Source organism: Chiloscyllium punctatum, chromosome 19 (assembly GCF_047496795.1).
Source record: "Chiloscyllium punctatum isolate Juve2018m chromosome 19, sChiPun1.3, whole genome shotgun sequence".
Taxonomy (NCBI): domain Eukaryota; kingdom Metazoa; phylum Chordata; class Chondrichthyes; order Orectolobiformes; family Hemiscylliidae; genus Chiloscyllium; species Chiloscyllium punctatum.
Window position 1 is genome coordinate 68573993 of NC_092757.1, and position 22046 is coordinate 68596038.

General features: G+C 40.7%; 1 protein-coding gene across 3 annotated transcripts in view; it reads right to left on the reverse strand.

Moving 5' to 3' along the window:
- Positions 1-8872: 8872 nt before the first annotated feature.
- Positions 8873-22046, reverse strand: part of tmem248 (transmembrane protein 248) — a 42459-nt gene continuing 29285 nt past the window's right edge. For 2 of the 3 annotated variants that reach the window (XM_072589611.1, XM_072589612.1), the window contains exons 5-7: positions 19326-19509; positions 11852-12093; positions 8873-10958 (exon numbers count right to left, since the gene is read on the reverse strand). In XM_072589611.1, the coding sequence (XP_072445712.1) occupies positions 11866-12093; positions 19326-19509 (412 nt within the window). In that variant the 3' untranslated portion in view covers positions 8873-10958; positions 11852-11865. The remainder of the gene's footprint in view (positions 10959-11851; positions 12094-19325; positions 19510-22046) is intronic. The other variant, XM_072589614.1, reaches the window with a different exon arrangement.

Sequence of the window (22046 nt, forward strand, 5' to 3'; positions counted from 1 at the left end):
GTGAAGATCAGGCAGTTGAAATATCTGCCCTCAAAAAAGAATGCCAGTTAACAAACTGGCTATATAATTCAGTTGTCAATTTAGGAATCAGATTACCCAAAATAAACAGAAACCAACAGCAGCTGTATATACTAACTGTGACCCAGCCAGCTCAGAGTCAGTCCCCAAAACCAAGGGATTCTAAATCTCCTGTGTTTTTTTTAATTTCATTAAACAATACAGTTGACAAAACAATTAACGTTAACAGCTGTATACAGCGAAACAGCAATTTTACAAGGAAGAGGAATGGCAAAGCCAGGCCCCAAACCTTGACATTCAACCAGCTTTCAGGGAAATAAGGACAAACCTCAAGTCCTAGTTTCAATCATTACAAAACAGTAACAATGACATTTGTATATAAAAGATGGTCCAATTACATAAAAACCAGTGCACACAATTCAGATCCCCAGCAAGCCACCATTCCTTCCACCTTCTGGCCACTCTAAGGCAGCCCGCCCTACATCCCTTCCAGCTCTTGGTCCACCCTGGCACACCTTCCGACCACCTTTAAGACAGCCCGTCCTACTTCCCCACCCCCCCCAAGATGACAGCGATTAAGATGGCTTACCCATCTTCCGGCTTCCCTAACTACCCTTCCCACCTTCCGGCCACCTTTAGAACAGCCCGCCCCAGTACCTGCCTGGGGTGATAGCGCTGAGGACGGCCTACCCGCCTTCCGGCTCTCGGTCTGCCCCTAGTACCATCAGGCTCTTGCCCACTCCGATGTGCCATCCAGCCTGTGGACTGCCCGGACACTTTACAGCCATCTCTTGAACAGCCCCTCCCCTTCCCTGGGATGACAGTGCACAGGGCAGCCTGCGAGCCTTCCGGACCTCAGCCTGCCCCTATGCACTTTGACTCTCGGCAGCTCTGACACACCTTCCAACCACCTCTAGGACAGCCCATCCCGATCACCTCTTCTCAGAACAGTCTAACCAGCTTCTGGTGCTCGGGGCAACCAGCATTGGGGTAGCCTATCCAAACTCCAGCTCTCAGGGTGACAGCTTTCAGGATGACTTATGAGCCTCCCAGCTCACAGAAAGGTCTGCCAGACCTAGGGACACAAGACATTGCAGGTGATAACCCAACAAACAAGACAGTCAATTACTAACAAACAGAGTCCTTTCTGGTACAGAGTCCATTACCATAAAAAGTTCTCATCAAAATAAAGAGTCCATTCCCAGGAACAGAGTCTACTCCGGTATACAAAGTGCATTGTCATAAATGCTGTCCACTGCTAAAAACAGAGTCCACTCCTGAAGGCAGCAAATGCTCACCCCACAGCACACAGGTGTTCAGTCTCCATAGTGCTGGCCCATTCTTGGAGAACCAGGCCCACTCACAGGAACACAGTACATTGTAAAGGTGTAGTTAACTCAGTGGTGTGGTCCACTCCCAAAGGCAGGGTCTTTTCCCAAACTCCAGGATACAGCAAGTGCTCACCTCCCAGCGCACAAAAACAGGTTTCAGTCTTTAGAGGCCCAGTCCTTCCCAAAGGAACAGCTCATCTGGTAAGACATATTTTCCCACAAGATCAACATTGTCCTTTTCTCAAAGTAAAGGAGAAAAGAGTAACATACAGACTGTAACCAGCCAGTGAAACAACAATCCCCTAATAAGAACTGAGTTACACCTGAAACACATTGACTATGTGGATCAGGCAATTTAGAAATCAGTCCTCACTAAAAGAAAAGGTACCAGTTAATAAACTGGCTGAATAATTCAGCCAGTTCAGGAATCAAGCCCTTCATCAGGGCTTTCAGGGTTCTATGAATAATTATCCCAAGATCCCTCTGTTCTTCTACACTACACAATATTCTGCCATTCCTTAAATACTCCCTTATCTTGTCTCTTCTTAAAAGTGTGTGATCACACATATCAGGATTAAATACCATCAGCCACTGGTCTACAAATCTTACCAATCCATTTATATCTTTCTGTAATCTGCAACCATTTTCTTCATTATTAAACACTCTACCAGCCTTGGTGTCATCTGCAAATTGGGTTAACACCACTCCGTTGTCATCTATATCATTTATGTCAAGGTCCCAGTAATGATCCTGTGGTACACTACTGAATACCAGTGTCCAGTCACTCAAACAGCCTTTACACTACCTTGGTGTCCTATACTAAGCCAGTTTCCCTGAATTCCATGTTTTAACCTTTGCAAATCATTTTCCCACATGGGACCTTGTCAAAAGCTTTGCTAAATTCCACATAAACTACATCAACTGAATTTCCTTCATCCACACATGATCACGCGTTCAAAAAATTCTAACAAATTTGTTAGGCATGACCTCCCTCTGACAATGCTATGCTGACTGTCCCTAATTAACTTATACCATTCCAAGGTAGTATTAATTCACATCTTCAGAATTTTCTCCAATAGTTTCGCCACCACTGATAAGAGCCTCAGTCTGTAATTTCCTGGTTCATCGCTACCACCCTTCTTAAAAAGTGGAACCACATTAATCATCCTTCAATTCTCTGGCACATTCCACGTGGCCAGAGAGGAATTCAAAATTTGTGTCAGAGCCTCTGCAAGTTCCTGCCTTGCCTCCCACAGCATCCTAGGATGCAATTCCATCCTGGACACCTCTGAACTGTCTACAGATTTGCTCCTCAAATTCCTGCTGACTTTTTGGGGGCCTATAATACTCCTAATGAAGTAGCTGCCTCCTTAACACTGCTAAGTTCTATCCTCAAAGCCTCATTTGAGGACCCTTCCAAGCTATCATGTCTCCTTATTGCTGTAATCTGCTCCTTAATAATGCTGCACACCACCCTTTTTACACCCTCCTGTCTTGCCTAAAGATCCTATAAACCTGGACATGAAGTTGCCGGTCCAACCTTTCCCTCAACCATGTTTCTGTGATGGCAACAATACCATACTTCCATAAGTCAATCCACACCATTAACTCAAACTAGTCATGGCGTTTTATGCAATATAATGGTATTACTCAGGATATGGATATGTTTATGAAACAAGATGTGATTCATTTTAGCAGACAAAATCAGATGGGGTAGTAAACATTTTTAAACAAAAATAAAACCTTTAATATATTCCACTCAAACAGAAACTAACAGTTGGAAGTTTCTGCTGTAGCTCCCCCAGTTAGGTATTACTGCTCTTCCATAACCCAAAAAACATCTGATCACAAATTGAAAACACTGATGCACATATCATTTTGTTTCAATAGCCTGAATGTTTAGCAGTGGCGAACTGATGTTTGCAATGACCTTGAATTGTAAGCTAGAGTCAAGAGTGTGGTGCTGGAAAAGCACAGCAGTTCAGACTGAATCTGAGAAGCAGGAGAATCGATGTTGCAGGCAAGAACCCTTCATCAGGAACCTGATCTCCAGCATCTGCAGTTCTCACCTTCTCCTAGTTGAATTGTAAGCCAGCTTACCTAACACTAATTATCTGTAAGGAAGGAGGATTCTGTCCTGTGTAGGCCTTGGCATGGTTCTGCAATGCTCTTCCACGCTGAAGATGACAGGGAAGGTGTAGTGCATAGAGGTTATGCTAACAGTCTTCCAAAACTAAACTGCAGTATATCATAATACATTAACATGAAAATGCCATTGCACCAAAAATAAATCCAGAACATTTCAAAATGTTATTTTTAAATCTTAAACATAGTATAAAGTATCAAAATGCCCAAAAGACCATGGAAGGCTATGATCAATTAGTCAGTTGAGTTAGAGAACTCCATACAACCTTTCAAATGTAAACTTGATTAGAATAGTTTCTGGATTAGTGGTGCTGGAAGAGCACAGCAGTTCAGGCAGCATCCAAGTAGCTTCGAAATCGACGTTTCGGGTAAAAGCCCTTTTTATTCCTGATGAAGGGCTTTTGCCCGAAACGTCGATTTCGAAGCTACTTGGATGCTGCCTGAACTGCTGTGCTCTTCCAGCACCACTAATCCAGAATCTGGTTTCCAGCATCTGCAGTCATTGTTTTTACCTCGTTGATTAGAATAGTGTCGAGGATGGTGAATTAGACACCACCCACGTGGACTATCGGAGTCTTCAATTAGGTAACTCATAATTGGTTAATCTATAACCTAGAATCTTGAGAAAGAAGTTGGTAACTTCTACAATTAAGAATTAAACATGTCTTTCAGCAGAAAGTCTTGTCAATGTGAATCTATTTAGAGACAGGATACCAGTAATCAGTGCCTCTAATGTTCATCATCTTTATTAGGATTTAAATGTAAATCGTGAGAGAATGAGGCACAAATTGGCAGATAAAGACCAAAGTACTGCAGGCAAATTTGGGTATGTTAAAATATTTAGCCAATGTTTCCAAAATGGGTTTTAACTTCCAGAAATGCAATGTTAAACATGAGTGGGAATAACACTAATTGCATAGTGCATGTATCATACAAGAACCAGAACTTATGACAAAGAAAAAATGATTTGTGTATCATAGTTTACATATTTTCAATGAAGCTGCATTTAAAGCAATTGAGATGCTGGGCGACACACCACATAACTGTTCAACATTAAAAAATGCCATTTCATCATTACTGAGCCTCAATTAAAATACTGTATCCAACTTTGAACTGGCATTTGCATGTTTTCTGTAGAGTTGTCCATGAGTTTTTTGCTTGCTTCTCCCAACAGAAAACATATGTTCTTAGTGGGTAGGACACTAGGTGACATTCAGTCATCAAAACCACAAGGGACAAGCTAAAAGGAAAAACTGCACTTTTCCTATCCGGCTTTTCCCTATGGTCTTGTGTTGATCATGGTTGACCTCAAAATGGGTAGCATGACTTCCATTTACTATCCATGATTTAGCATTTCAAAATGACTCCAAGAAAGAAAAACAATTAGGTAGCAGCTTTTAGTGGTTCCTAAATAACTTTTGCCTTATGATTACCAACTCCTACTCTACTCAAATTTTCCCAATTTGTATTAGGTTGATTGAACTCATCCATCAAAATAACTTATTTATATATTCTTCCCATCTCTTTACAGTAAACCATCTTCAATCAGCTAATTAACATCCGTCTCATGCTTCACAAATAATCAAATTAGGAAATATCATTAGAAATGTTAAAATAACAAGTCACTCTAAAATAAGACTGATTCCCTGTTATCCAAGAGTTGACAAATTTAAGAGATTATTACCAATAGATCATTATTCTGTGTATGATTTGGGGTTCCAGTGTTAGACAGGGGTGTACAAAGTTACAAATCACACAACACCAGGTTATCGTCCAACAGGTTTATTTGGAAGCACTAGCTTTTGAAGCGCTGCTCCTTCATCAGGTGTTTGTGGAGTATAAGATCATAAGACAGAATTTATAGTAAAAGTTTACAGTGTGATGTAACTGAAATCATATATTGAAAAAGACCTGGATTGTATGTGAACTCATTTTTTTTAGAATGAACATATTGGTTTCAGTTCTTTCATATGTAAATCTCAGAACTTTTTTAAAGTTACATTCTCAAATGAACTTTAACAATTTGTATCACATCAGCCTAGATAACACATTGAAGGTGTGAGGTGCCCTGTGAGAGTGTGGCTGTGCCACAATGTTCAGACTGATTCTATTTCTAAAAAACGGATTTACAGATCTTGCGTGGATTCATGCAGTTTTTGAGCAAAATAAAATTAAGCATGTACAAATTCACCCCACAAACATGTGTGTGCGTGCGCACATGCATGTGGGTGTGTGTTGGGGTGGGGGTTATGAATGTCTTAAGAGAATGTATGTACGTGTAAGAGTGTAAAGAGGTAGAAGTCTGTGAGAGGGTATGTCTGTGCGGCAGGTGTGGGAATGCATGTGTGAGCGTATGAGAGCGGGTCTGAGTGAATGTTTGAGACTGTAGGAGTGTGTGTCACTGTAGGAGTGTATATAGTGCATTGGGGTCACCTGTAGCGTGACATGGACACGGTCTCAGTTGAGGCTATCCCCATGGGTACCAAACTTGGCTATCAGCCTCTGCTCAGCCACTTTGCGTTGTGGCCCATCCTGAGGTCTGCCTTGGAGGATGGTCACCTGAAGGTCCGAGGTCAAATGTCCTGGTCCGCTGGTGTTCTCCGACTGGGAGGGAACCCTCCTGTCTGTTGATTGTTGTGCAGTGTCCATTCATCCGTTGCCGTAGCCTCTGCTTGGTCTTGCCAATGTACCATGCCTCAGGGCATCCTTGCCTGCAACGTATGAGATAAACAATGTTGGCCGAGTCACGCAAGTACCTGCCACGTATACAGTGGGAGGTGTCCTCACACGTAATGGTAGTATCTGTGTCAACGCTGACATGTCTTGCAGCATCCACTGTGACAAGGTTGTATGGCACTGTCCTGAAAGCCAGGCAGTTTGCTACAAACAATGATCGGTTTGAGGTTTGATGGTTGTTTAAAGGAGAAAAGTGGAAGTGTGGGGAAGGTCTTGGTGAGGTGCTCATCTTCATCGATGCATTGCAAGCTGCGAAGAACATGGTGTAGTCGATCGGCTGCAAGACGTGTCAGAGTATCGACTCGGGCAACACCATTACACGTGGGGGCACGTCCCACCATGTATGCGGCAAGTACTCATGTGGCTCAGCTAACGTGGTCTATCTCACACACTGCAGGCAAGGATACCCTGAGGAATGGTGCATTGGTGAGACCGAGCAGATGCTACAACAATGGATGAGTGGACACCGCACAACAATCACTAGGCAGGAGTGTTCCCTCCCAGTCAGGGAACACTGCAGCGGTCTGGGACATTCAGCCTCGGACCTTCAGGTGACCATCCTCCAGAGGAGGACTTTGGCAAAGGCAGCAACACAGTGACTGAGCGGAGGATGATGGCAAAATCTGGCACCCATGGGAATGGCCTCAACTGGACCTTGGATTCATGTCATACTACAGGTGACCCTACTGCACAATGCACTCTCTCGCACACACACCTACATACTCACACATCCATGCAGACTCTCCCTCATATGCACACGTATACCACCCTGCAACCTCACTGACACATGCACCCTCTCACACATACCCCATCTCTCACACACACACACACACACACACACACACCTACATACTCATATACATCCTCGATCTGTCACTCCTACATGTGCACACATAAAAGCTTATGGGGTGAATTTGTTTTTGCAGAATTACATTTTATTTTGCCCAAAACTGCATGAATCCATGTAAAACTCAAACTATAGAATTTATCAGTCTGACATAGCACTGCAATACAGACAGACTTCACACCTATTGTTTAAAAAGCTATCTTGAGAATGTAATTTAAAAGTATTCCTGGGATTTACATATCAAAGAACAGAAACCAGCATATCCCATTATAAAAGATGAAAGTTTTAATCTACGATTGTTTACAGCATCACATCTCCGTGACACTAGACCCCTTTGGCTGTAAATTCTGTGAGCATGATCTTAATCTCCACGACCACCTGATGAAGGAGTGTCACTCCGAAAGTAGTGCTTCCAAATAAACCTGTTGGACTATAACCTGGTGTTGTGGGATTTTTAACTTTGTCCACCCCAGTCCAACACCAGCACCTCCAAGTCATAGCATTATTAGTTAACTTTTGAATGCAAAGATTGCACTGACAACATTCCGAAGCATGAGGATTAACTTTTGTTAATTCCAAAATTAGACTTAAGTTAAAATATGTAGTTTACAAATTGGATTTACACACTGCAGATACCTGTTGATTTATGGAGGTGAAATGTAAGGAAAGCAAAAGCTATCACTGAAGCATAATGGAAATCTGAACTAGGCTTTTTAAGATTTGGATGGTAACAAATCACAAGGATGGGAAAGGACAGGAGCGCAGTATTAATTGTAAAATGGGAGGTGAACAGGTTAAGTTTCAGCAGCTTGAAATGCAGATTTCTTTACTAAGCTTAAGCAGCTAGGACGAAGGGCAAGTTTGTACCTGATCTGAGGAAAGTGGGGGTGATTGACTGGACGCCGTTTAGATGGAATTTATCAGGAAGACTGGGGTTAGGGATGCGTAAATTGGATGCGAGCTTGCTGGGACTTGGAAGTTAGTGATGGAGTAGAGGCAATACTGTAATTCTAGGTCTACAAGCAACGCAGAAAAGTCACTCATCAGTCTCATCCAGCCATTTTCAACTTCCATCAGTTCTCAGACTTCCTGAAGCCCAAGAAGCCTAGTTAGCCAGCATTGTGGGGAATACAAGTAATATGAGGCACACTAGCTCACTAAAAACATTTAAAAGGTGTGATTGGTGCCTGGAAAGCAGATGAGTTTAAATTCATTATCCTCCAATGAAATCCAACGTGAGGAAGTGATGTGTTGGGGTCAAGTTTATCACTTTTGAAATTTTAACCATTGCTTGCAGTTTTCAATCAAGTTTATGCTGTTCGAAAACTGGACAGTTATGTACCTGTTAATACACGAGCTATTCAACTGTACTAGTCAATCAACAGGCCAAAGTTAATTCTTAACTTTTGAGGTGAAGACGGTTTTGTGTCAAGTCCAAAGTAGAAATGGATAGCCAGATTTGCACAGATGATAATAAAATTACTGAAATTAATATTCTGCAGTTGTTGAAATTTAAAAATTGATTTCATTATGAAATTCAATAGTATTGTACATATGCACTGATTTTGGCAAGCAGTGAAAACTGTTTCTTCAAATAGTACTCCTGAATTTTTAAAATCCATGATGGGTCATATCTATGAACAGTCCTCCAAAGATACAAAAGGTTACAATTGTTATTATTGGTGCAAATAGATTGCATGTGCTTATAACCCAAAGTAATGAAATACAGACAAATTCAGAAGCTGTTCGATACAGATCAACAATATAGTTCTAATTAAGGTAAATACGACACATAATCATTGTATCCTTTTATTCAGCAAAAGCATATGCAAATTTTTACCAAAAAGCACAGAAACTCCAGAAACCAGAGATTGTCATAAAATAATGTGCTATGATTACAATCATGCAACAAGACAACAAGCAACACAAGACACAAAAAGATTTCCCTTTCTAAACAAACTATGGGGCATTCTAACAGTGCTCAGGCACTTTGCAAATGAACTGAGATTGAAGGCAACATGACTATGGTTAAAAAAAATCACATTTGCAGAGGCAATCTCAGTTTATGCAATAGCTCATAATCAATACATCTCCACATTCAAATCAGGAGACAGGGGTGGAAAATAAGCGATTTTCACAGATGCACATGTATGCTATGGAATATTTAATATACCAGCCAGAAACTGCAACAAGTTGTAATTCCAATTTGGGCTGACAGACCTGTACTACATTTTAAATCAAGCCTACTTTGCACTGCATGTTTTATTTGCAGTGCTGAAATGGCTTTGAACTGAATCAGGAAGGAGTAAAAAACACAAACTTCAGGCTATAAACTATTTGATCTCAGCATACTTGAGCACCAGTACAGTCAATCACACGCTTAACCGAAAGTCTGTTTGGCAAAAATGAAATACATTTCATTTTCCAAACTCAAATTCTTAGTTGTCATGTAAATATTAAAATAAAGCTGCTTGGGGAAGTAAAAGTGTAATATTCAAAGTATACAAAAACAGATTTTCTTCCACATTCTTCACTGCTTTTCACCATTGTTTGGATCCATAGTTACCAGCGCATTGTCAGAAGCTTTGCTTCGTTCTGGTTCAATTTAATAAATAAGGTTCATTTCAAATATTAATCAATTAACCGGAAAGGTATCAAAGAACGGAGTAAAAATGAATTTTACTCCACAGAAACACAGAATAATAAATGTAGTTTGAAATTGAGACCTCTGATCAATTTTATCAATTTTTTTTGAATATTTAAAGTGCACCAAAGCAACATCCTGGCATTGAGATCATATGGGCCACTTTATTCTTTAGGGAGCAAAGTGCTGAATCTTTCTTGTTAAGTTCTTTTATGATAGCTTTGAATTCCTTTCGTTTAACAAACATTACAAACAATGTGAATTCAACAAAATAAGCTGTGAAGGGGGTATTATTTGAAACAATTTGTAATGGCTAACAAACAAGAAAAGACAAAAATAAGGCCAGTAGAATGATGGAGGTTATTAAGGCAATTTTGTGGACCAGTTTGCACACAATACAATACATGCAAATACAGTCTGATTGAGGAAGTGGTTGGGGTGGGTAAGATGGGAGATAGGCCTAGTTGCATAAGAAAGAAAAAAAGCAAAAGAAATTGTGTACAGTACTCCAGCAAGCCATACATATAATACAGCCAACACTGGCAATTCTAAGCAAGCAATTTTGCTGGACAGCGGTATAGTAAATCACACAATGAATTCTGTCTCCATTTCCTGCAAGCTCAAGCGGTACTGAAATGCATTATAATATACATTTGTCTTCTTCAATGTTCCAAAGGTTTAATGCCTTTTCTGTCAAGCATTAACAAGAGATAATAATTGTGCTGAACTACATATACACATCAACTTCAAATACTTAACAGATCATTGGTGTCAGAAATGCAGCATATACCACTACAGCACATATTTCCAACACATTATTTACACATTTGATACACCTTACTGTTTTCTTAAAAGTATTTTTGCAACTCAAAGCGTCAAGAGTTCAAAATTCTTTGACAGAGAAAAAATGCTTCTGAAATCATGGTTAATTTTCATGAACCTTCTTTCTATACATCCAGACTGGGTAGGTAGCAAACTTTTTTGTCTTTAACTTTTTCTAAAAAAAAATCGCAGTTAGCATGTGGCACAAGTGCATTGACAGACTGGTTTTGGATATATTATTACAAATATGTACAAAGTAAATACAGGCACTTAAAATGTCTTTGGTTGGAATAAACCAACTTTGCAGGACACTGGAATCAAAGTGTCAATACCCATTATTTTGGGTTCAACGTGCAAATGCTACAACCTGTCCGTTTCCAGTAATGAAGGTGATTTATGCTTCTGATAGTGCAACCTGAAGAAAGAAAGAAAAGTGACATAGAAACCAATATACAATAGTAACAAAGAGGAATTTCTGGCAAAACACAGGTCTGGCAGCACCTGTGGAGTGAAAACAGTTAAATTTCAAGTCCAGTGCCTCTTCTTCAGATCTGATAGCAAGTAGGAAGCAATGGCTGAAGACAAGATGGCAGGAGAAAGAGGTGAGTGGGTTGGTGGAGATGGAGCTATTTAAATCAAATGTTGAGGCTGAGAGGCCGTAGGGTGTCTCACTATAGGCTTCGTACCACCTCTCCCTCTCCACATTCACATCCCAAACTAGTCTTCAGCAGATATACAATGTTTTCCTAGTTGCCAGGTCACTAGACTCAAAATGTTAACTGACATTTCCCCCACCGATGCTGCCAGACCTGCTGAGTTTTGCCAACAGTTTCTGTTTTTGCTTCAGATCACCAGTATCTAAAGTTCTTGGTTTTATTTTATACATGAGTAAACTAAATTAACAACTGCTGAAAATGAGGCCTGTTTATTGGTGTAGCTCAAAACCTAAGAGTAAGGCCAGCACAGCATAAGCAGCCCAAGCTTATGGTTACATAGTTTCCTTGTTAGGAAAAGGGGAGTTTTGGAATCACAGAAGTATGGTAGCCAAGCTCTTGTAATACCAGAGCTATTCAGTAATATTCAAGGTAATATTTCCAATCTAGGTTCACTAATATTAAAGAAAAATAAAATTCTAGGGCTAATGTTCAATAACCAAATGCAGCTGACATTATCCACAAACAATACACAATAAGTTGAACATTTTTAATCTTCATAATTTAAATATAAGCACTAATTAAGACATTAAATGTTTACAATATTTAATTAATGCTAAAAGCTAAACTCTAGGAAAATGAGAATAATACTCACAATTATGTACTGTGTTAGTGTCTGTATTTAACAGGCATCACGATCAGAGTATAATTTCTCTTTAAATCGGGCTGAGTCACAGGAAAAGAAGGAGTTACCTTTTCTGGACAGAATTCACTATTGTTTTGTCGTATTTTCCCTGGCCGTCCTTTAATAACCGCATAGCAGAATATTGTAATCACCATGACGAACAGGAAGTAACTGGTATGCATCAAATGCAAATTAATGAGTGAACGGTCATCCTGGGAATGGAAAAGATTTTTTGCAGGAATAACTTGAGAGAAAATGACATACATCTGCATTCTTAATTTTACAAGGTTCACTATATCTATCTTTCCCTTAAATTTGTACAATCCTTGTCAGTTGGTAGATCAATCCAAAAACTTGACCACAGTTTTGCATAATGTAAAAATAAGTAAATTTATCCTTGGAGTTTATGCCAGGTCTTTGCTACCCAATTAATCTCACTTGTCTATTCTTTTCCCATAACCCTGTAATTTTTTTTTCTGTTTTGTACTTATCAAAATTTTTTCAAAGTCATAATTGAATCATTCTCTCACTCTAATAGGTAGCATAATCCAGATCACAAAAAGGAGCTGCTAGAACAGTGTTTTCATGCCACCACTGGCTCTTTTATTTATAAGACAAGATTAGTTCTGTATCCTCCAGTTTCTGAACTATTTCTTACTTTGGACATTCCTTTCAAATGTCATCTTAGCACCCTCTTTAAAAAGAGCATCACCAGCTTCTCTGATCTCTCCACATAAAGTCTTTCAACCCCCTAAATCTCTTCTGCTGCTGTACAAAGTTCTTGACATCCTTCTGAGATGGAGATGCCACAGTACATAATTGAACTGAACCCAGTACTTCAGATGGAGCATACAAAGTCTTTCAAGAAGATTTAGCATTACTTCCTTAGTTTTGTATTCTATGCATCTAATTGAAAAGCCAAGGATTCAATGCATTTTCTAAAAAAAATACAGCTTAATAACTAATGCAACATTTGAAGATTACCTTTTTAAAACAATTTATATACTCCCTTTATAGTAGATACTAATCGACTGGCATATTCTCTCTAATGCCCTATTCCTTTATCTTTTCTATTGTTTGTATACACAACTGCATGGCTAAACAAACAGAGGATTACTTCTCTTAAGCAAACTAAGGCACAATGACAGAAAGCTAGTCTACTCTACTACTGGATGAGATAATGACATTGATGCACACCAACCAGAAGCCCACCAATTCTGACCAGAGGTTTTTAGGCTTGATGATTTCAAAGAATGTTCTAGCCATTGAGAGTTGCTGAACATTTTCACAGCTAGAGGTGAAATCAAAAGGTTAATAGCATTGAAATAGTTAGCTGGTTCTGTATACTGAAGAACCCTGGCTTCATGCAGACAGAACCAAAATAAAAAGGTACTAACGAACTGTCACTGACCTGACACTTCAACTTATTTCCTTTGCCAAGGGTGCTGCCAGCATCATTGTCCATTTGATTTTAAAATTTTCAGCATTTTTGTCAAACGTCTGATTAGTACCTTGGAATTTTCAGTGCCTCATTAATATTGGAGGATACTGGGATTACATACATTAACTGCCAGTAAATCTGCATGGTTTATGTATGGGTCATAAAATCATGACAGAAGAGACCCTTCAGCTTATCAAGTCGACTCCATTAAAAAAAAACTCAACCTACACCAGTCCCACTTTCCAATACTTGGCCCATTTAAAGTACTCATCCAACTACTTTTTAAAGATTGTGGGTTTCCTGCCTTAACCACTCTCCCAGGCAGTGCATTCCATTTCCAAATTTCCTCAAATCCCTCTAAAACCCCCGCCTTTCACCTTAAAATTATCCCTTGTTACTGACCCTTCAACTGAGGGGAACAGTTGCTTTCTCTACACATCCATCAGGTCCCCTCTCAGTCTTCTCATAACTCCTCTGCATCTCCTTCAATGCAATCATATCCTCTCTATAGTTCAGTGAGCATAACTACATACAGCATTCCAGCTGAGAGCCGACCATAATCCTGCTCTAATAATCGATGCAATGACCAATAAAGACAAGTGCTCAGTATGCTGTTTTAATTAACCTATTAACCTGTCCTGCTGTCTTCAGGGATCTGCGGACAAGCACCCAAAGATCCTTCTGAACTTCATGTTCTACCATTCACTGAGAACCCCCTTGTCTTGTTGCTTCTTCCAAAGTGCACCATTTCACACTCAGAGTTACATTTCATCTAGCATTGACAAGCGCAGTTGACCAACCTGTATCCTCCTGTAACTCAAGACCACCTTCCTCACTGTCAATCCCCCAATCATCGTGCCATCCGTAAACTTATCATTGCCCCCACATTTTCTTCTATAATCATTAAAATGTAATTATCACATAATTCACAAACAAAGGGCCCAACACGGATTTCAGTGGTATGCTGCTGGACACCAGCCTTCAGTCTTCTTCTACCAATCTCTGTTTCCTAAGACTGAGTTAGTTTTGGATCCAATTTTCCAAGTTACTGTATGCTTTTGTCATCTTTATCACTTTCCCATATGGGACCTTGTCAATGGCTATGCTGTAATCCATAGCAACCACATCAAGTGTGCTAGCCACATCTGGTCACCTCCTCAAAAAAAATTAAAATCAAATTTGTTTGGCATGACCTACCTCTGACAAAGCCATGCTGACTATTCATGATCAAACCTTGACTCTCCAAGTGGAGATTAACTGTCTCCTTTAGAATTTTCTCCAATAGTTTCCCTATCATTGACCTAAGATTCAATGGTCTATACTCCCTGGTTTAGCACTAGCATCCTTCTTGAAAAAAAAGTGGAAACACATTAACTGTCCTCCAATCCCACCACCATTGTTCTACCCTCAATTTGCTGTTTCCAATTTACTTTGGCCAGATCATGGCATCTTTTAATAAAATTGGCCTTTCCTCAATCCAAAGCCCTAGCGCCTGTTGTCAGTTTATGGGTCTATAATACAGTCCCAGCTGTGTGATTGCCCCTTTTTATTGCTAAGCTCTACCCACGAAGCCTCCATTGATGACCTAAGATATCATCCTTTCTTCCTGCAATGACCAACTCACCAATAATGCAACATCATCTCCATTTTTACATCCTACCCGGTCTTGCCTGAAGATCCTACATCGCAGAATGTTGAATGGCCAGTGCTGTCCCCAGCCATGTTTCTTTGATGGTAACATTGCAATTTTACAAATTAATTCATCTCTCTTACCTCTTATACTCCCATCATTAAAAGGAGAGGTTATCTAGCTGAACTTTGTCTGCTAGATACTCAAGTGTGCTGTGTCCCTACTGTATTAACACAGTGCATCCCCTCTCCCTGCCAACTAGCCTAAATTCCTCTCAACAGCAACAGCAAACCCATCTGCAAGGATGTTAGTCTTATTCTAATTCAGGTGCAGACCATCTCATTTGTACAGGAGCCACCTACCCTAGAAATGATCCCTGTGAGCTAAAAATCTAAAACTTCTTGCACCCGTTTGAGACCTGCATTCACCTGCATTATTCTCTTATCTCTGCACACTCTAGCACCAAGTAAAGTTGTTATAGCTCCCAGAGGGCCATAGGCTACTTTGTCATTAGACCATGACGACTGGTGGTAAGTTTAACCCAAGGGTCTCCAGATCTCAGGCAAGGGGCAAGATTGAGAAAACAGGACCTTCATGGTGACCTCAACAGGTACAGAAACTGAACATGCACTGTTGGGGTCACTATGTATTTTAAACCAGCTATCCAGCTAACTGAGCAAACTGACATCCCTATGATTTGTAGAATTTTACACTGAGCAAAATCCACTGGAATAGATGCAACCCAACAGTGGTATTACCAACAACACTTGCATAAAATAGTAAGTGTAAGATCAGCAAAGAGAAAAAATTGAGAAGTCTTTTAAATATGAAAAACTTTGATGGGGTAAAGATCATGATAGACATATCATAATATGGACCAACTAAATTTCCTACTGATTTGCTCTTGGCCCATAATAATGAGATAGTAGATTATACTTGAGCAAAATAATCTTAGTGAGTAAAAAACACAAGATAAAACACAAGATTCCCACTTCAATTTTTAAACATGCAAATCAAAACAATGTATAACTTTAGGCAATGTTAATGGGTTGGCAACTTGTCACAGAGCCGTAAAGAAAACATAAGGATGGTGTGTTGCCTTCCTGGTGCTAGAGTGAAAGACATCGCGGACTGAGTGCAGGACATCCTCAAGGACGAGGGTGAAGAGCCCGAGGTGGTGGTACACGTCGGCACAAATGATGTCGGGAAGAAGAGGAGAAACATACTACAGCGAGACTTCGGAGAACTAGGAAGAAGGCTAAAAAGCAGGACGTCCAAGGTGGTTATCTCCAGTTTGCTTCCAGTTCCTTGGGCTAGTGTGGCTAGAAACCGGGAGATAATGGACTTGAACGTGTGGTTGGGGAACTGGTGCAGGAAGCAAGGTTTCAAGTTCTTGGATCACTGGGGTATATTTTATGGTAACCATAAATTCTACAAGAGAGACGGCTTGCACCTGAATAGATCAGGGATCAGCATTCTGGCAGGCAGGTTTTCTGCTGCAACACCGCTACATTTAAACTAAGTAGCGCGGGGGAGGGGACAAGCTGGATGTTTAAAAAGGAAATTGAAGGGGTAGTTAGAACAAGAGAAGTCAAGAAAGACAACTGTATCAAGGAGGCAGAAAACTGGAAAAGGCATCATGCTGTAAAGTTGAGTGAAGTAAGGGTTGAGGGGATGGGTGAGAGCAGTAACAAATTAAAAATTCTATATATGAATGCACGAAGCATTAGACACAAGGTGGATGAGCTTGAGGCTCTTTTGGAAATTGGCAGATACGATATTGTGGGGATAACTGAGACGTGGCTTCATGGGGACAGGGCCTGGGAAATGAATATTCAAGGCTACACGTGCTATCGTAAGGACAGACTGACGGGCAGAGGGGGTGGGGTGGCCTTGTTGGTAAGGGAGGATATTCAGTCCCTTGCGCAGGGGGACCTAGAGTCAGGGGATGTAGAGTCAGTGTGGATAGAGCTTCGAAACACTAAGGGTAAAATGATCCTCATGGGAGTCATCTACAGGCCCCCAAACAGCCGTCTGGATGTCGGATGTAAGTTAAATCAGGAGCTGAAATTGGCTTGTCACAAAGATGTTACTACAGTTGTTATGGGGGATTTTAACATGCAGGTAGACTGGGAGAATCAGGATGGTATCGGGCCTCAAGAAAGAGACTTTGTGGAGTGCCTCAGAGATGGATTTTTAGAGCAGCTGGTGCTGGAGCCGACCAGGGAGAAGGCGATTCTGGATCTGGTATTGTGTAACGAACCTGAATTGGTCAGTGACCTCGAAGTGAAGGAGCCATTGGGAAGTAGTGACCATAATACAATAAGCTTCAATAGCGAAGATAAGTGGGAAAAATGAGGACTGGGAAGCTTTTAAAGAACAACAGAGGATTAGTAAGAAGGAAATACGCAGAGAAAAAATGAGGTACGAAGGTAAACTGGCCAAGAATATAAAAGGAGGATAGTAAAAGCTTTTTTAGGTATGTCCAAGGCAAAAAAATTGTTAGGACAAAAATTGGGCCCTTGAAGACAGAAACAGGGGAATATATTACTGGGAACAAAGAAATGGCAGAGGAATTAAATGGGTACTTCAGATCTGTGTTCACTGGGGAAGACTCAAGCAATCTCCCTGAGGTAACAGTGGCTGAAGGACCTGAACTTAAGGGAATTTATATTTGCCAGGATTTGGTGTTGGAGAGACTGTTAGGTCTGAAGGTTGATAAGTCTCCGGGACCTGATGGCCTGCATCCCAGGGTACTGAAGGAGGTGGCTCGGGAAATCGTGGATGCGCTGGTGATTATTTTCCAGAGTTCAATAGAATCGGGGTCGGTTCCTGAGGATTGGAGGGCAGCTAATGTTGTGCCACTTTTTAAGAAGGGTGGGCGGGAGAAAGCAGGAAATTATCGACCAGTTAGTCTGACCTCAGTGGTGGGAAAGATGCTGGAGTCTATTATAAAGGATGAAATTACGGCACATCTGGATAATAGTAACAGGATAGGACAGAGTCAGCATGGATTTATGAAGGGGAAATCGTGCTTGACTAATCTTCTTGAATTTTTTGAGGATGTAACTCGGAAGATGGACGAGGGAGATCCAGTGGATGTAGTGTACCTGGACTTTCAGAAAGCTTTTGATAAAGTCCCACACAAGAGGTTAGTGAGTAAAATTAGGGCGCACGGTATTGGGGGCAATGTACTAGATTGGATAGAGAATTGGTTGGCTAATAGGAAACAAAGGGTAGTGATTAACGGCTCCATTTCGGAATGGCAGGCAGTGACCAGTGGGGTACTGCAGGGATCCGTGCTGGGACCGCAGCTTTTTACAATATATGTAAATGATATAGAAGATGGTATCAGCAATAACATTAGCAAATTTGCTGATGATACAAAGCTGGGTGGTAGGGTGAAATGTGATGAGGATGTTAGGAGATTACAGGGTGACCTGGACAAGTTGGGTGAGTGGGCAGATGCATGGCAGATGCAGTTTAATGTGGATAAATGTATGGTTATCTACTTTGGTGGCAAGAACAGGAAGGCAGATTAATACCTCAATGGTATCAAATTAGGTAAAGGGGCTGTTCAGAGAGATCTGGGTGTTCTTGTCCACCAGTCAATGAAGGCAAGCATGCAGGTACAGCAGGTCGTGAAGAAGGCTAATAGCATGCTGGCCTTCATAACAAGAGGGATTGAGTATAGAAGCAAAGAGGTGCTTCTGCAGCTGTACAGGGCCCTGGTGAGACCACACCTGGAGTACTGTGTACAGTTCTGGTCTCCAAATTTGAGGAAAGACATTCTGGCTATTGAGGGAGTGCAGCGTAGGTTCACGAGGTCAATTCCTGGAATGGCAGGATTGCCTTACACGGAAAGACTGAAGCGACTGGGCTTGTATACCCTTGAGTTTAGAAGACTGAGAGGGGATCTGATTGAAACGTATAGGATTATGAAAGGATTGGACACTCTGGCAGGAGGAAACATATTTCCGCTGATGGGGGAGTGCCGAACCAGAGGACACAACTTAAAAATACGGGGTAGACCATTTAGGACAGAGATGAGTAGAAACTACTTCACCCAGAGAGTGGTGGCTATGTGGAATGCTCTGCCCCAGAGGGCAGTGGAGGCCTAGTCTCTGGATTCATTTAAGAAAGAATTGGATAGAGCTCTTAAAGATAGTGGAGTCAAGGGTTATGGAGAGAAGGCTGGAACAGGATACTGATTGGGAATGATCAGCCATGATCATATTGAATGGCGGTGCAGGCTCGAAGGGCTGAATGGCCTACTCCTGCATCTATTGTCTATTGTCTAAAACATAAGAACTACGAAACGTCTGATTAATTTTGTGTTTCACATACATATAGTAAAATGATGCATCACTTACATCTGGCACAATGACTGTTAGTTTAGGATTAAGTGCATGATACACTTTCCCAATTGCTCCTTTGTAACACCAAAACGGGTTGTAATCTTGTGAATATTTTGTATTTGCGTCTCGAGCTGTGGTGAAGATTTTATACCAGACAGTAGCATTGCTGAATGTTTCAGGGACGCAATGTGGTGGCTGGCTGCAAAAAGAAAGTAATTTTCACATTACTTCAAATGTTAAAAACTAGTTTGAATGACATCCTCCACTTCTCTCCTAATGCCTTGCCCCTTTTCACACCATTAGGGCTGATAGCAAAAACGTTGATAATTTCAAACTCTTGGAAAGCGTGTTGTGCAAGCATGCTCTGCTCCAAAGCAGATCCTTGGCTCATGTTCTGACGCTTCATGCCAGTTTTGTTTTGTTGTTGATGGTCATTTGGTATAGCCATCCACTTCAGGGAAGACAAGGAGACAGGTCACACAAGTCAAACACAGCAGAACAGGAATCAAAATCTGTCCTGTTGCAGTTTATCTGAACCAAATCTGAGCCACCTGAGAACATTAACCCCTTTAAAAAATATATCCATTTTAGTTTTTTTTAAAACTAGATTTTTGGCAACTTCAAAATTATCTTGATCTGGAGCCAAGCTTTGAACCAAGCTCTATCACAAAGACCACCTACTTCCAGGTCTGGAAGCATCACCTATTGTTGAAATTGTCCTTCATACTCTTGACCTTTAGAGTCAACTATTCCACTGCAATTCCGTCCAGCTTCTCAATTTTCAAGTCTCCGTATTCTTCCCAACCCTACCACCTGCTGCTCACCCTCTGCTCATTGATCTATATTTGATCCAGGTCCACGAACACTTCAAATTAAAATTAGCTTGTTAAATCCATCCATGGGCTTCCCATCCTAATCTCATCAACCCTGCAGCCCTCAAAGAACTTTGCATCTTCCAAATTTAGTCAATTGTGCACTCTCCACTGTTCACCACAACATAGGCTAGCACAGCCCTTCCTGATGGAATGATTGCTAAATCTGTTTTCCTTATCTCTTCCTTTAAACGACTTCCTAAATCCTGCCTTTTTGAACAAACCTTTAGTCTCCCAACCTTATGCTTCCTTCTTTAGTTCATTGTCAACTATTGTCTGATTGCTTAGTGAAGTATCCAGAGATGTGTTTACTACATTAGTGACACTTTATTAATGCAAGTTACTGTTGTTAAAGGACCTAACACTTAAATAAGCAGATTATGTTTTTCCAGATCAATAAATAAATAAGATGTACTCTAAAACAAAAGCAAAAAAGACATTCCACATTAAGAGATTAACTAGATGTTAGAAAGTTGCCCTTCGTTAATTACGTTGCATTATTCATACTGTTCACTACTCGCCAATCATATTCTACTAAGTGTTTCAGAAAAATAAACTATTTACAAACATGGAAACAGACTCTTGGGTCCAACCATTCATGCAGAACACAATCCTAAACTAAACTGGTCCCACCTGCCTGCTCCTAGCTCATATCCCTCAAAACCTTTCCTATTCATGTAGTTATCCAAGTATCTTTTAAACATTGTAACTTCTTTGCCCACTTCCTCAAGAAGCTCATTCCACACGCAAATCACCCTCAGGTACAAAATTTGCCCCTCATGCCTTTTTTAAAAAATCTCTCTCCTCTCACATCAAAAATATGCCCCCTAGTCTTGCCATCTCCCATTTTGGGGAAAAGATATCAAACATTAACCCTATTTATACGCCTCATGATTTTTATAAAATTCCATAAGGTCACCTCTTAACCTCATTCACTCTCGTGGAAAACGTCCCAGTCTATCCAGCCTTTCCATATAAATTAAACCTTCCATACTGAGCAAAATCCTGGGAAATCTCTTATGAACCCTCGCCAGCTTAGTAATATCTTTTTCCGAGAACTGGGGAACCAGAACTAAATACAGTACTCCAGAATATGTCTCACCAATGTCAGAGTCATAGAGACATACAGCACGGAAACAGACCCTTCGGTCCAACTCATCCATGCCGACTAGATATCCCAACCCAAACTAGTCCCACCTGCCAGCACCCGACCCATATCCCTCCAAACCCTTCCTATTTGTATAAGCATCCAGATGCCTTTTAAATGTTGCAATTGTACTAGCCTCCACCACTTCTCAACATAATTTTCCAACTCCAATATTCAAAGGACTCAGCGATGAAGGCAAGCATGCTAAACACCTTCTTAACCATCCTGTCTATATGCATTACAAACTTTGAAGAATTATGTACTTGAATCACTAGGTTCCTCTGTTCTGCAACATTACCCAAGGCCCCACCATTAATTGTATAAATCCTGCCCCTGTTTACTGTATCAAAATGCGATTCCTCACACTTATCCAAATTGACCCATTTGATCAAGATCCCTTTATAATTTTAGAAAATCTTCTCCGTTGTCTAGTTATGCCACCAATTTTGGCGTCACCCACCAACTTACTAACCATGACAAACAAGAGAGGACCTAGAGCCCAAACATGTGGAACTCCACTGGTGCCAGGCCTCTAGTCCGAAAAACAACCTTCTACCATCACTCTGCATCCTGACATTAAGCTAATCATGTATCCAATCGGCATGCTCACCCTGAATCCCATACAATCTAACTTTCCAAATTAGTCTTACTATGCAGAACCTTGTCAAAGGGCTTTACTAAAATCCAAGCAAACAATGTCTACTGCTTTGCCGTCAT